Source organism: Sus scrofa, chromosome 2 (assembly GCF_054392235.1).
Source record: "Sus scrofa isolate SSC_HxYL_T2T_F1_AM1 chromosome 2, Sscrofa_HxYL_maternal_Yorkshire_Landrace_v2.0, whole genome shotgun sequence".
In the NCBI taxonomy this organism is placed as follows: Eukaryota; Metazoa; Chordata; class Mammalia; order Artiodactyla; family Suidae; genus Sus; species Sus scrofa.
This window is the reverse complement of record NC_139384.1, coordinates 78,282,722-78,299,774: the sequence shown is the minus strand read 5'-3', so window position 1 is coordinate 78,299,774 and position 17,053 is coordinate 78,282,722. Positions and strand designations below refer to the sequence as shown.

The following is a 17,053-nucleotide window of genomic DNA, read 5'->3' as shown; positions in this document are numbered from 1 at the left end:
AATACTTTCTCATATAAATAAAATATACCAGTGAGGAGGGAAAATGACCAGAGTAATAAAATTATTTATTTGGGTTGCTATGCCCTTCAAAAATGCTTCCAAGCATAGTAAAATTTTCTAGGTGTTCCTATTATGGTGTTATATGACAGTAATAAAAACAGCTGCAAAGTAATATGAAAATATTAAAATGAATTCAGTGTGACCAGGAAGTATATGTCCTCTCAGGTTAAGACTGCTTAAAATTAAGAAATATATTGTAGATTCGTATACTGATACCTCACACAAATAGATATATTCTGAAAATGATGACACATAATTTTCAAAAATTTAAAGACATTTGCAAATTTTTAAGGGCCAAAAATAAATCAGTAAATGAAATAAAAGTGCTTCTAATGGCCAGGGTGTGATAATACAATATGTGTCATTGAAGCATCACTTATAGCACATAAAGAACGAGAAACTATTTCCCCAAATGATAAAGAAAATCTAGCTCAAATGAACATGCAGTATCATACCGAGCCCTAAAAGGACAGTCAGATTACCATGGAAGTTATCAGTAAGAAAAGAGTGTCTTCCCTGACACCTATGGTCAGTTAATCTTTGACAAGGGAGGCAAGAACATAAAATGGGAAAAAGAAAGTCTATTCAGCAAGAATTGCTGGGAAACCTGGACAGCTGCGTGCAAAGCAAAGAAACTAGAACACACCCTCACACCATGCACAAAAATAAATTCCAAATGGCTGAAAGACTTAAACATACGACAGGACACCATCAAACTCCTAGAAGAGAACATAGGCAAAACACCCTCTGACATCAACATCATGAATGTTTTCTCAGGTCAGTCTCCCAAAGCGATAGAAATTAGAGCAAAAATAAACCCATGGGACCTTATCAAACTGAAAAGCTTTTGCACAGCAAAGGAAACCCAAAAGAAAACAAAAAGACAACTAACCTCCGGAACCGAGGACTCGGTGCCCAGCCCCCACCGAGGCGTCTTAATTTTTGGTGACTGTGCCCGTAGTTCAGATGGTCTGTTCAGTTCTTGATCGGCATTTCAGTACTCCAACTTACTGCTGCACTCTTCTCTGCATCTGGAGATTCCTCCGGTTCATTTGATCTTTACCCCTAGTAGGTGAATTTCCAGGGTTCAGGATCCCTTTCTCCTCTGCAGTTCCCTTTTGGTAGTGCCTGTCCAGCTGGGATTCACCTTCTCTCACTCCTCTTTTCTCTTATTTTACCTAGTAATGTCACGAACTTCTTGCCATTATTGGAGTTTAGGTTCTTCTGCCAATGATTGGTTGCTGTTCTGTGCGAGTCATTTATCCTGTAGATTTTTTTTTTTTTTTTGTGATTGTGGGATAGGGCGAGCGTGTCCCCCTACTCTTCCACCATCTTGTCTCCTCCAATTTCATATTGGTGTGGAGTTTTCTGCATTTACGTATGCTATAGCTTCTTTATTCATTCTTCCACTGATGGGTATTTGAATTATTCTCAGTTTGGTGCTATCCAAAATTCCACTGCCACAAACATTTTTAAACATGCTTTGTAGACATAAGCACCAATTTCTGTCAGGTATATACCTGAATGGGGGAGCTATGCTGTAGAGTAGGAGTATGTTTAAACTTGGTAGAGGTGCCAGAGACTTACATCGATTTATACTCTAGTATAAGGATACTAGCCAACTAGTAGTGTGTGAAAGTTCCCATTGCTCCAAGTCCTTGCTAGCTCTTGGTATTGTCAATCTTTTGGATTTTAGCTCCTCTGGGGGATGAATTATTTGCTATATTGGTATGTCTATTGATGATGCAGCAGAGACTTGGATAAATATGTCTGCGCAAGAAAGAGGGCATAAATGTCACTAAAGGAAGTTCATGGGTAGCAGTTGCTCATGGGTGTGTGAATTCAGAAGAAACTCAAGTGATGGTATTTCAGAAAAAGAGGGACAGGCACGCACTTAAAGGATTTGAAGATTCTGTATTTCTGTCTACCAGGGTATTGACGCTTGGTTATCATAACTCCCCAGTCACAACATCCATGGCTCTTCACATGGAGAAGAAAGACCTGCTGAAAAGCTTCCTCAGGGCCCTCTTCATGTCCCTGTTCCTCAGGCTGTAGATGAAGGGGTTCAGCATGGGGATGACCATGGAGTATATCACTGAGGCTACTGTTCCCATTGAGGAGGAGGAGGGGAAGGCAGAACTGAGGTACACGCCTAACCCTGTCCCGTAGAATAAGCAAATGACTGTTAGGTGAGACCCACAGGTGGAAAATGCTTTGTACCTCCCCTCCACTGAAGACATTTTCAATATGGAGGAAATAATCTTAGAGTAAGAGAAAATGATCCCAAACAGTGGAACAACAGCCAGAAGACCAACTGTAGAATACAGTGTAACATAATTAGTGAGAGCATCAGAGCAGGCAGACTTGAGCACCTCTGTCATTTCACAGAAGAAGTGGGCAATTTCTGTGTGTGCGCAGAACGAGAGACGCAGCACCATCAGACTGTGGAGGAGGCAGACCAGGACACTGGCAAGCCAAGAGACTAGAGCCAGCAGTCCACAGAGGTGTTTGTTCATCATAATTGTGTAGTGCAGGGGGTGACAGATGGCCACAAAGCGGTCATAAGCCATCACACTCAGGAGGAGGTTGTCCAAACACACAAATGCTGAGGAAAAAAACATCTGGGTGATGCAGCCTGCATAAGTGATGGCTTTGCTCTCTGTCTGGATGTTCACCAGCACTTTGGGAACTACAGAGGAGTTGACACAAATATCGGAAAAAGACAGGTGGGAGAGGAAATAGTACATGGGGGTGTGGAGGTGGGAATCAGAGGTGATAGTGAGGATGATAAGCAGGTTCCCAAGCACAGAGACCAGGTACATGGATAAGAATAGCACAAACAGTAGGGGCTGAAGTTCTGGATCCTCTGAGAAGCCCGAGAGGAGGAATTCTGAGACACCTGTTTGGTTTTCTGTATCCATGTATCTGTTAATTCTGCCAGGTAACTGACAAACCTATGCTAATTAAAACAAACAAACATGAGTCCCCCATATAAAAATACTTTTATCCTACTGGTAACCCCCCTCAAAAGAAAAAAAAACAAACAGGAAAAATATGTACTTTGGCTAACAATTTAGTTTTCATTCCCTGGGAGTGATTACAAATGTCATTATCTTTTACAGGTATCATTTTCAGGGATAATCTATTCCCTCTTCTGAGATTTATCACAAATTAGACTTTGCATACAAAATCTGTCTCAAGAAAGCATCAACCTCTGTGGTGCCCAGCTTGGCATCAGCCCCTTTCCAATGGAGCACATCAATGGTTTGAACATTCTTCCTTTGGAGGTGCTGAAATTTGCCTCTTGGAGGATTCTGCCTTGTCCCACATTTCTTTAGTCCTCTAGACAAACTATGTGTGTTGGTGGTGCTCTGGGCCCACTGCCCCCTGACAAGAACTAATTTGATGAGAGAGTGGCATGTGGCCGAATCTGGCCATCAGCTTCCATGAAGATATTTAGAAATAAAACTCATATTTTAGTTAATAACCAGAGGGGGTAGACCTGATGGGACACATCACCTGAAGGTCTGGGGTTAGGGGTGACCATAGTTATACTTGAAAATAAGGCAGCCTATGAGTCAGAACCAGTGTACTGAACTGTGAAACTAGGTGTGGTGGTCAGGATCATGTTAAATTAGGAATCCTAGAGTCAGACTGCTATGCCATGAATCCTGGCTCTACTCTTCATTGCTCTTGGCCAAGTTCTTGGATTTCTCAGTACCTCAGTTTCCTACTTGCTGACATGGGATTTTAATGATGCTCATGGGATTTTAATGATACCTACTCTGTAGGATTGTCGAGAGGAATAAATGGGTTGATGTTTTAAACAACAGTGCCTAGAACATGATGGAAACATCGGAAATCATGGCTCAACACATTTTAGAATTTGGGAAATATAGTCTGTGGAGCTGAAGGCAGTGAGTCAAATACTTAGAGAGAATGGGATATCGTAGATCATTTGGCTTCAAAGAATATGGGAAGGAGAGAGAAATGGAAATCAACAGAAATGATGACCTTGGCTGTGAGGCTTTCCAGTTTGGGGAGCAGCACCTTCAAGACTTCTGGTCACCTTCTTCATTCTTTTTAAATACATATACGTGTTTTCTGTGAATCTTCCCTTTTCTGTGGAAGCTGGTTTCACGGGGTTTCTATAATTTCAATCAGGAGCGCATTCACTAGATTAAATCCTAAACAATAGGGAAGAATCAAAATTCATTCTGATAGGAATAAAATATACCAATGAAGAGGAAAAATTTGTGGAGTGACAAAATGATTTGTGTTGCTATGAGCTTCAAAAATTCCTCCAGCCATATTAAAACTTTTCTAAGCATTCCTTTTATGATGTTATATGGCAGAATACAAACAGCTGCCAAAAATAGTACAAAAATATTAAAATGAATTCAGTGTGACCATGAAGCATTTATCCTCACAATTGAAGTCTGCTAAAAAATTAAGAAATATATTGTACCAAAATTACCCTTAAGAAATATATATTAAGAAAGATATTGCACAAAATTACCCTTTACCAAAATTTAAAGTCATTCGTAATTTTTAAAGTGCCAAAAATAATTTAGTAAATAAAATAAAAGTGCTTCCAGCGGTCAGGGGGATTATAACACAAGCTGTGTTGTTGGAGGGTCACTTATAGCACACAAAGAAAGAGATGCTATTTCTCCAAATGATAGGGAAAATCTAGCTCAAATGCTCAGGCAGTATCATACCAAGCCCTGAAAGGGCAGTCAGATTACAGGGAAGTTATCAGTAAATTTATCAGTTTACTAGTCCCATTACCATTGAAGTTATCAGTAGAAGATAAATCACTATCATTTAATTCAACTAGAGTCTGGTCCACTTAGAAGCCACATGCCTACGTTTTTTCAGAAATTTTTAGTAGAAGCTCACAGCCACTACTCATGTCCCTGTCCCTAGAATCACTTAACTGCTCACAAAAGCCTTCTCCACATGCACATATACACGGTTCTCTTTCTGAAAGCACTTACTAAGCCCACATTGATCATCCAGGTGATAGCAGGGAAGAAAATCTGGTTGCACTGATGGATGGAAAGATGGATGGTGAGAGATCCCCAGAAAGAAAGTTGGTATGAAGTCCAGATACCACCTGGAATAGGCAAGGTGATAATATTCTTCCTGGTCTGGGGTAAGTGAGCTGGGAGCACAGGGACACACAAGGAACATTTATCCTTTCAGGGCATCCGAGGGTGAATTCCCAAAGCACCTAATTAAATAAATGTTCCTAGTGTGACTCCTTCTAAACAGCTTTGCCCTTGGGAAAGAAAGAAGGAACCATGATAAAATTGGAAACTGTGCCTGACAATTCTATTTCCACATGGGATATTTGTGGACAGTTACATTTTTTTCACATTACGAGATCCCCTCTCCTTAGGCATGATGTCATGCAGGGCTCAGGAGTCTCTCTGAAAAATATCCCATTAGAATCTAAACTACTCATTCTTTGCCAATCAACATCCTTAAAGAGCAATTCCATAGGGCCATCTAAGTACCTGTCAGCACCCTAAATCAAAGACTTGCTCTTTCAGACCTGAATATCTGAATATATTTTTCAGAATATATGAAGATATTAGAGTTTATGAATATATTCTTCACAGTCATATGAATATATATGAAGTTGTATAGATAATACACAACTCCATTGCTCCTCTATGTGTTACTCATCCCTAAAATAGAGACAATAACTCTTAGGTCAGGATTATTATTAAATGAATGAATAGTAATAAAGAGTTTGGTATTCACAGTTAAGAAAACTTATTAACGGAAGTACCAGCAATGAAGACCACACTCTTTATTAATATTCATTTATTTAATAATAACCTTACCTGAGGGTTATTACCTCTATTTTAGGGTGAATAACACAGTAGAGAAGATGATCAATTTGCTTCAGTCATATGCTGTAAATGGCAGAGTTGGGATTGGATCAGATGCCTGACTTTAGAATAGATGGAAAACTGTGATATGCATATTGGAAATAAAATCAGGCTTTCAGGAGTTTCTGTTGTCGTGCAGTAGGTTCAGGAACTGACTGTAGAGGTTTGGGTCACTGCAGTGACTTTGGCTTGATCCCTGGTTCAATCCCTGGCTGGGTACAGCGGGTTAAAGTCTCTGGTAATACCACAGCCCTGGTATAGGTCACAGCTGAGGCTTGGATTCAACCTCTAGCATGGGAACTTCCAATGCCACAGGTCTAGCCACTGAAATAAAATAATAAAATAAATAAAATAAAATAATGCATCTATAAGACAATGCAGGGAGGAACACAAGCATAGAATTAGAACAAGTTGGTTTTCACATGGTAAAAGGAGATCTCTACATCTCACTGAACAAAATAAAACATAGTTGAAAAGTGTCCAAGACGGCAAAGTGGGAAACTCTGAGCTCACTTTCACGCACAGGAACACTGTATCCCTGGGTCAGAGAGCCATGGAAGGGAAGGGCTAGAGCTGCTTGGGGTCTTAAATCTATGAGGTCCTTCTATCATCCATTGGTAACAGCTCTCCAGTGAGTTTTTCAGGGTGTGCAAAGCAGACAGCTCTAAATGACTTCAAATGTGATTGTTTGAGCTATTTTTAAAAACTGGATGCCTGAAAAGTTGAGTTTGGTGCTGACAGGCTTTTGCACTGAAGAGTGATAACCCACAAGGAAGCTATAAACATCCTTTGGGCCAATAGACAGAGGCCATCATGGGCTCATTCATGTAACAAGAGCAAAACATTTCCAAGGGAAGTGAAATCTAACATTCTCTGTCTTTACTTCATATACTTTGTGGTGTCTTGGGAGGCTAGGGCTCTCAATGCAAGAGTAGTGAGAAATCCAGGAAAATTTCATTTTCCCAGAAAGGAGTAGGAGAAAGCTGTCCCATTGAACTTTTGTTTTTTGATAATGAAAATGTATTATATCTTCACTGCCCAAATATGGTCCTAGGCACATGGGTTAGTGAGTACTTGAAATGTGGTGAATAGTCATGGGTAGCTGATGGTTACCATCTTGGACTGCACAGTGATAGACTATGAGACAGCTCCAGAGATGACGGGCAGCTGAATAAGATGAGGATATTTGTTCTGGACATATATCCAGACAAAACTTTAATTCAAAAAGATACTTGCACCCCTATGTTCCTTGCAGCACTGTTCACAATAGCCAAGGCATAGAAACAACCTATATATCCACCGACAGATGGATTATGAAGATGTGGTGCATATATGCAATGGAATATTATTCAGCTATAAAAGGACAAAATAACACCATTTACAGCAACATGGATATAGCTATAGATTCTTTTTTTTTCTTTTTTTTTTTTTTGTCTTTTTGCTATTTCTTGGGCCGCTCCTGTGGCATATGGAGGTTCCCAGGCTAGGCGTTGAATCAGAGCTGTAGCCACCGGCCTACACCAGAGCCACAGCAACATGGGATCAGAGCCATGTCTGCAACCTACACCACAGCTCACGGCAACACCAGATCCCTAACCCACTGAGCAAGGGCAAGGACCAAACCCACAACCTCATGGTTCCTAGTCGGATTCGTTAACCACTGCGCCACGACGGGAACTCCTAGCTATCGATTCTTATAGTAAGTAAAGCAAGTCTGAAAGAGAAAGACAAACACCATATGATGTCACTTATATGTGTATTCTAAATATGGCACAAATGAACTTACCTATGGAAGAAACAGATTAGGGACACGGAGAGCAGACTTGTGTTTGCTGGAGGAGGGGGAAGGGATTGGGATGGACTGGGAGTTTGTGGTTGGTAGATGCAAAATTTTACATTTAGAATGGATAAGTAATGAGGTCCTACGGTACAACACAAGGAACTCTGTCCAATCTCTTGGGCTAGAAGATGGATGAAGATAGTATGAAAAAAAGAATGTTTATAGATATATGACTAGGTCAATTTGCCATACAGCAAAAATTGAAGGGACTTTGTAAATCAACTATATTTTAATAAAAATTAAAACAGATAAATCAGGGCTTTGACATGAGCACAGGATTAGGGAGACAAGCAGCCCACCATCACATGAACCTCCTTTTCTCTTTTTTTCTGGAAGACTTAGGGGAATAATTCTCTGGAAACCATTCAGTGAATTAAACGTACATGCCCACATAAGACTTGCTACTCTTTTATTGTTTCCATACCTCTCACCCACATGTATCCTGCACCAAACCATCTTTGGTCCCTGAAAATGTTCCACTCTGCCCACTGGCTTGCCCACACCCTAAGAACACTCTCCTTTATCTTCATCAACTTAAATCTTCCTAAATCATGAAGGAAAAAGTGCTCACAGGCTTGCTTGTGCCTCAGGCTGAAATCTAGTAGATAGATAGATAAATAGATAGATAGATAGATGATAGATAGATAGATGATAGATAGATAGATAGATAGATAGATAATGTACATACACTCTATTGTACTAGGATGAAGCCATATTACAACAAAGATAGCATATATTTGGTTTTGTTATTTAACAAAACCTCAAGAGGGCACGCTGTGGTATACATTTACTATACACAGTCAACCCAAAGTTGGCAAATACAGGTCTTGGCTCCTAGGGAGCAAACAATCAAGAATTTAGCAAAGAGAAGGGAAGAGAGTGAGTCAGTGAGGAACAGGACTACAAGAAATCTAAACAGGGAGTTTCTGATAGTTTCTTATTAATATAATCAAAGGTATTTGCACAAATGAGTTAACATGTTTTCCTCCCTGAGATCTCTGTACACTATATATATATACATATATATATATATATATATGTATATATATATATATATATATAGAGAGAGAGAGAGAGAGAGAGAGAAATTTATGACTATACCTGTGACCTATGGAAATTCCTGGGTGAAGGACTGAATTCAAGCCACAGTTGTGACCTACACCACAGCTGCTGCAATGCCAGATACTTTAACCCACTATGCCCAGACTGGGATTCAGTCAACACTTCCACACCAATACTAGCCTCTGCTGTCAGATTTTTAAACCACTGTGCCACAGTGGTAACCCCACTTTGGCTTTATTTAAGTCAAGACTTCATCTAGGAAAGAAAACCTACAGGTTGAATGACATATATTAATTTTTGAAGACATATATTAATTTTTTAATTTTTTTGTATAAAAAAATAACATACATAAATCTTCAATGCAAGAACTTTAATGATGCATATACTCATGTAGCTACTAACCTAGATTGAGATATAAAGCACTTTCATCACCCCAAATGTGTCTTTGTGCCCTGATCCAGTCAATACCTCCCCACCCCAAGGGGCCCACTATCCTGACTCCATTCTCCATTGGGTGGCTTTGCCTGCTACTAGATTTCATAAAGGTGAGATCATAAAACAAACACACTTTCATGCCATTCAAAATTATGTCTTTGAAGCTTGTCCATATTGTTGTACATAGCTCTAATTTCATCTTTTTGTATTGGTGTGGAGTTCTCTGCATTTTCTGCATTCTGTGTAATTTATGCCATATGCCATAGTTTATTTATCCATTCAACCACTAAGGGCATTTGAATTATTTCTAGTTTGGTGCTATCATGAAAATCACTGCTATCAACATTTTTAGATCTGCTTTGCGCACATAAGCACCCATTTCTGCTAGGTATATACCTGAGAGTTGGAGACCTCTGCCGTAGGAGTATATTTGCACTTAGTAGAAGTGCCAAAGTAATTGCATGGAGTTATACTTCTTGTATAACTATACTAGTATACTAATAGTTTCTGAAAGTTCCCATTGCTCCAAGTCCCTGCTAGTTCTTGGTATTTTCAAACATTTGAGTGTTTGCCATTATGGTGGATGAATTGATGATTATCTTGATATAGCTAATGACAATTCTCAGAGACCAAGTATAAACCCATCTGCAGAGGTAAGAGGGCATAAATGTCACTAAAGGTATTTCATGGGAAGTGGTTTCTTGTGGGCATGTAAACTCAAAAGAAACCCAAGTGATGGTCTTTTAGAACAAAAGGGACAAGTCACATGCTCAAAGGAGTCAAATATTTGGTATTTCTGTCTACCAGGGTATTGACCCTTGGTTATCATAATAACATCCCAGTCTCAGCATCCATGGTTCTTCACAGGGGGAAGAAAGACCTGCTGACACATTTCCTCAGAGCCCCCTTCATGTCCTTGTTCCTCAGTCTGTAGATGAAGGGGTTCAGTATGGGGATGACTGCGGTGTACATCACTGAGGTCACTGCCCCCTTTGAGGTAGAGGAGGAGGAGAAGGCAGAACTGAGGTACATGCCTAACCCTGTCCCGTAGAATAAGGAAATGACTGCTAGGTGAGACCCACAGATGGAAAATGCTTTGTACCTCCCCTCCACTGAGGACATTTTCAATACGGAGGAAATAATCTTAGTAAGAATAAAGAATCCCAGTTACTGGAATAATAACCATCAGGCCCATCACAGAATACAGCACAGTGTAATTGCTGAGAGCATCAGAACAGGTGGACTCAGGCACCTCAGCCAGTTCACCAAGAAGTGGGGTCTTTCCGTGTGTGTGTAGAATGAGAGATGCAGCACCATCAGACTCTGGAGGAAGGGAACAATGACACTGGCAATCCAAGAGACTAGAGCCAGCATGTTACAGAAGTGTTGGGTTCATCATGATTGTTTAGTGCAGGGGTGACAGATAGCCATAAATTTGTCATAGGCCATCATGACCAGGAGGAGGTTGTCCAAACACACAAAAACTGAGAAAAAATAGATCTGGGTAATGCAGTCAGCATAGGTTAGGTTATGGCTTTGCTTACTGTCTGGATGTTCATCATCACTTGGGAACCATGGTGGTGTCAAGACAAATATCAGAAAAAGACAGGTGTGAGAGGAAGAAGCCTATGGGGTGTGGAGGTGGAAGTTGAAGCTAACAGCCAGAATGATGAGTAGGTTCACGCACACCAAGACCAGGTACAAGGAGAAAAACAGCCCAAAGAGGAGTGGCTGGAGTTCTGGGTCCTCTGAGAGGCCCAGAGGAGGAATTCCAAGACACCTGTTTAGTTTCTTACATCCATGGAGCTGATAATTCTGCCGTGTAACTGACAAAGCGATGGATGGAATGGAGTCCACAAATGAAAAATATTTTTATCATATTAGTGACACCCCTCCCCCTCAAAAAACAGAAAAAAAATGTAAACTTTGGCTAACAATTTAGTTTTCATTCAGTAGAAGCAATTACAAATGTCGTTATTTTATACAAGTAACATTTTCATGGATAATCTCTTCCTTCCTTCTAATTGTTAGCACAATTTAATCTTTGCCTTCAAAATCTATCACTTCAAAAAAGAGTCCATCAGCCTCTGTGGTGTCTAGCTCAGCATCAGCCCCTTTCAGATGATTTGACCATTCTTCCTTTGGAGGTGCCAAAATTTGCCTCTTGGAGGATTCTGCCTTTTCCCACTTTCACCTAGTATTCTAGCACAGCCATGTGTGTTGGTGGTGCCTTGGCCTCATTGCCCCCTGACAAGAACTAATTTGGTAAGATTGTGGTGTATGGTTCAATCTGGACAATGAGCTTCACTGGAGAAACACTTATATAAATCTCATATTTTAATTAATAATCTGAGGGGGTGGGCTTGATGGGACAAATCAACTAAGCTTCCGGGGTTGAGGCTAGCCATCACTATGCTTGCACAGAAGGTAGCCTATGCTTCAGAACCAGTGTACTGAACTGCTAAGCTAGGTGTGGTAGTAAGGATCATGTCAAATTATAAATCCTAGAGCCTGACTCCTCTGCCACAAATCCTGGTTCTACTCTTTGCTAACCACTGCCAAGCTCTCTGATTTCTCAGTACCTCAGTTTCCTACTTGATGAAATGGGATTATTAATGGTACTTACTGCACAGAATGGTTGAGAGTGATAAATGAGTTTATTTACTTAATTTTATTTTTTGCTTTTTAGTGATGCACCCATGGCATATGGAGGTCCCCAGGCTAGGGGTCTAATCGGAGCTATAGCTGCCAGCCACAGCCACAGCCACAGCCACATCCACAGTCATGCAGGATCCTTGACCCACTGAGCAAATCCTGGGATTGAACCCACGACTTCATGGTTACCAGTCAGATTCTTTCCCACTACACCGCAACAGCAACTCTGAGTTTATGTTTTAAAGAACAGTGCCTGGAACACTATGGAAACCTAGAGAAATCATGGCTGAATATATTTTAGAAGTTGGGAAATGGCATCTGAAGATCTGAAGGCAGTGAGGTAAGTCCTTAGAGGAATGGGATATCATAGAGTACTTGGCATAAAATAACATGGGAAGGAGAGAGAAATGGAAACACATGGAATTAATGACCTTGGTTGTGAGGCTTCCAGGTTGGGGAGCAGCCCTTTAAGATTTCTTGTTGCCTTCTAACTCTCATTCTGTTATGTATGCTTGTGTTTTCTGTTAGCGTTCCCTTTTCTATGGAAACTGCTTTCTCTTAGTTTCTACAAACCACATTCAAGAAAGCATTTACAGAGTTCCTGTCATGGCGCAGTGGAAACAAATCTGACTAGGAACCATGAGGTTGCAGGTTTGCTCAGTGGGTTAAGGATCTGGTGCTTCTGTGATGATGTGCTGCTGTGGCATAGGCTGGCAGCTGTAGCTCCGATTGGACCCCTAGCCTGGGAACTTCTGTATGCCCTGGGTGCGGCCATAAAAGCAAAAAAAAAAAAAAGAAAAAAGTGCTGCCATTTGCAACAACATGGGCAGACCTTATGCTAAGTGAAGTAGACAATCACAGAAAGACAAATTCTGCATGATTCTACTTATATGATTCATCTAAAATAGTCAAATTCATAAAATCATATAGTGGAAAGCTGGTTGCCAGGGGCTGGCAGGAGAGGGAAATAATATGAGAATTACTCATAAAACGGCGTAAAATTTCAGTGAATGAAGATGAACAAGCCCTACAGATGTGCTGTACAACAGTGTACCTACAGTCAATTATAATATATGAATATTTCAAAATCTGTTAAAAAGGTAGATCTCATGTTGAGTGTTGCTTCCACAATCAAAAAAATTAACTGAGAAAATAAGAATACCATCAGATTCTTGCTATAGAGACCCAATTCTCCCTAAAATCACTCGGTCATTTGAATGCATTTGATGATTATAAACTCACATGTCAATAGAGGTTAATTTAACAAGTCTGTGGGAATGTAAATTGTGCAGCCACTGTGGAGAGCAGTATGGAGGTTCTCTAAAAAAAAAACTAACATAGAGTTACTGTATGATCCTGTAGTCCCACTCCTGGGCATATATCTGGAGAAAACTATCATTTGAAATGATGCATGCACCCCCATGTTCACTGCAGCACCGTGCCAAGACATGGAAGCAAACTAAATGTCCATCAACAGATGAATGGACAAGGAAAAAGTGGTACATATATACAGTAGAATATGACTGGGCCATAAAAAGAATGATAATGCCATTTGCAGCAACATGGATGGACCTAGAAATTATCATATTAAGTGAAGGAAGTCACATAAAGACAAATATCATATGATGTCGCTTATATGTAGAATCTAAAAAATGATGCCACATAGACAAATGTGATACAAATGAACTGTGTTTACAAAACAGATGCAAAGACATAGAAAACATAGTTACCAAAGGGATGTGGGAGAGATAAATTAGGAGTTTGAGATTAACATATACACACTATATATAATAGATAACCAACAAGGATCTGCTCTATAGCACAGGGAACTATCTTCAGTGTTTTATAATAAACTATAATGCAAAGGGATATGAAAATAATATATATATGCATATATGCATACATGCATAACTTAATCACTTTGCTGTACACATGAAACTAATACATGCACACAGAGTAAGTCTGAATTTTCTTATTAAGATGTATGAAACTGTAAACTCGGGAGGAGGAGTAAGGGTGAGATTCTTCCTGAGAAGGGGCAGGACCCAAATCCTATGAAGGAGATCTCTTGTAGTCCTGTACCATTAATATTAACAAACCCTCAGAGACTGAGATAATATGGACCAATTTGGCTAATTATGAGCTCTGGGCATTGAGCTCTCAAGCCCAGACTCCTGTAAATAAGCAGCCTGTGCCCTGCAACATTTCAGTTTGTTGGTCCCAGTCCAGCTGGATCAGTACGTGTGTCTTCTCCTGTCATAGTCATTGTCTTCATCAAGGGGTCCATCTGACTCTGTCTTCCTGTCTGTCCTGTGAACAGAAACTGAACCTTCATCACTCACCCAGCCTGAGAAGGGCAATTGATCATTATTCCTTTGTCATGCCCCAGCGTGCCCTGCAGTGAGTACCACTGGAGATACTGAGTACAGGAGGGACTGGGGCAGGATGGTTTCTTCATCATCAGGATAAGCAGGACAGTTGGAGGATGAGCGAGTAGGGCACCAATACGCAGTCAGCTCAGAGGCATATGAAGTTGATGCTGTTGGTCTCAGTGAGAAGTCTTATTTCTGCTTTCCTCCCATCCTGGCTCTAGGTTCTGTTGGCATCTCTCTCACCAGAGCAGGAAATGAGTCCCTCTAAACTGTCCCCTAAACATTCCAAGATGATCATGAAGGTGTTTATGAGGATGATGCCAGATGATTATTTATGTGGTATCATGAATATTCATTAAAGATTCCCAAGGGCCAGGCTCTGAATTAAGTGCTCCACGTAGCTTATTTCTTTTCATCTGCATAGTCACCCCTCAGATATATGTGTACAGGTTATTGTTCTTTTACAGATGAGAGAAGGATGATAGGTTTTTTATTTATTGTAACTTGCACCAGATCATGGGATAGAATAGGATGAAGTCAGCTTTGAATCAAACAGCCTGACTGCAGACACAGACACCTGGCCAGCATTGTCCCTTTGCCAACCCAGTCATTTCACTTCTCTGGCCATTCCATCAAGCATCTCCGGTTACTGTGATCTTCACTTTGGAGGTTACAGGTAAACCGCAGTGGGGAGCTGTGGGTGGCACCAACCGTAGAAAGGATGGCTGAGATCATAGGCAGGATCACAGAAATCATTGGCTCATAACAGCTGAGGGCAGATCTCTGCTCCTGGATATTGCCTCACCTGTCCACTTCCTCCTCCATTCCTGTAATTCAGCCTTCTCCATTTAAATTGGAGACATAACATCATCCATACTCAGGAGACCAGAAACAGAGACGATGTACAGAAGATGTGTCATTGGCTAAGACCTGTGGATCTCTGGTTTAAACTTCCTGAGTTGTATTAGTGTGAAGAAGTTAACTACCTGTGACTCAGAGATCCACCATATAATTTTAAATCCTATCTGCTGCATTTATTATCTAGTGAGCTGGAGCAAGTTCTTAGTATCTCAGAGCATCAACATTGTCATCTGAGTTGATTTCGGTTTGATACCACCTCACTGAGTAAGAAACAGGGAATGGATACTGTCTATGTGGGTAAATATGGGATGGATGCATAAACTAAGGGCAAACTTTTTGATAAAAATATTATTAATTTTGATAACCCTAAGGTTCATGTCATTTGGCCAAAGTATCTTGTGATCTGACATGTAATTTCGAATGAATACCTGACAAAACATTTTATTTTTGTCCCTACACAAGTAGATACTGAGCACTTAGATGGAAATGACTGAGTCACACTGATTTCTCTCTCTCTTTCTTTCTCTTTCTTTCTTTCTGAATGGCCAGACCTATGGCATATGAACGTTCCCAGGCTGGGGGTCGAATTGGAGCTGCAGCTGGGCCTATACCACAGCCACAGCAACATCAATCTGAGCTGAGTCTGCGACCCATGCCCAGCTTGCAGCAATGCTTGATCCTTAGCTCCCCAGGTATGATAACTATTGAGTAGACCCTTCTTTGGTTCGCATAAACACAGAATAATCAATATGGCTTGCACACACTGATGCTTTCTTGCCTGTGCTTATGGGATGCCCCATAGGACAAGAGACAAGATAAAATGGTACTTGCCTGTGTGTATGACATGGACTCTCAATGGGATCTATTATTTTCCACTTAATAGCTCCATGACATTGAATTACTCAAAGAACAACACAGTGATTTTCATAAATATTAAAAAGAAATGGCAGAAGGAGCAGGGGAAGCCACGTTTTATCATGTGGGCTCAGACACATTTTAGGATTCTAAGTCAGAGTTCCCATAATGGTGTAGTGGAATCAAATCTGAGTAGGAACCATGAGGTTGCAGGTTTGATCCCTAGCCTCGCTCAGTGGGTTACGGATCTGGCATTGATGTGAGCTGTGGTGTAGGTTGCAGGTGCGCCTCAGATCCCGCATTGCTATGGCTCTGGGGTAGGTCAGCTGCTACAGTTCCGATTAGACCCCTAGCCTGAGACCCTCCAAATGCTGTGGGTGTGGCCCTAAAAAGAGACAAAAAGACCAAAAAAGAAAAAGAAAAAGGATTCCAAGTCATTCTATGTGCATGCCCTGGGAAAAGAGACCCTTCAGATTTTCTGCCATATAACCAATTACATATACACAATGGAATGCTCCTCAGCCCTAAAAAGAACAAAAGAATGGCATTTGCAGCAACATGTATGCAACTAGGAATTCTCATACTAAGAGAAGTAAGTCAGAAAAAGAAAGACAAACACCATATGATATCACTTATATGTGGATCTAAAATATGGCACAAATGAACCTATCTACAAAACAGGAACAGACTCACAGACATGGAGAACACACTTGGGGTTGCCAAGGGGGAACAGGGAAGGAGTGGGAAGGACACTGAGTTTGGGGTTGGTAGATGCAAACTATTATATTCAGAATGGATAAACAATGAGGTCTTACTGTTCAGCACAGGGAACTATATCCCATCTCTTAGGATAGAACATGATGGAAGATAGTATGAGAAAAAGAATGTATATATATGTATGACTGGATCACTGTACTGTACAGTAGAAATTGGCACAATGCTGTAAATCAACTATTCTTTAAGTAAAACTATAATCAAATAAAAGATTATTGAAACTCTCTTAGGGTTGC

General features: G+C 40.5%; 1 protein-coding gene across 1 annotated transcript; it reads right to left on the bottom strand.

Moving 5' to 3' along the window:
• Window positions 1-2,042: 2,042 nt before the first annotated feature.
• LOC110259644 (olfactory receptor 7C1-like) lies at window positions 2,043-2,981 on the bottom strand. Its single transcript, XM_021085129.2, has one exon. It carries the CDS (start codon window positions 2,979-2,981, stop codon window positions 2,043-2,045), a length of 939 nt encoding a protein of 312 aa, XP_020940788.1.
• Between the last annotated feature and the right edge of the window lie 14,072 nt (window positions 2,982-17,053).

Excerpts from the sequence above, each read along its gene's own strand:
- LOC110259644 (XM_021085129.2), bottom strand. The coding sequence starts at position 2,981 with ATGGATACAGAAAACCAAACAGGTGTCTCAGAATTCCTCCTCTCGGGC.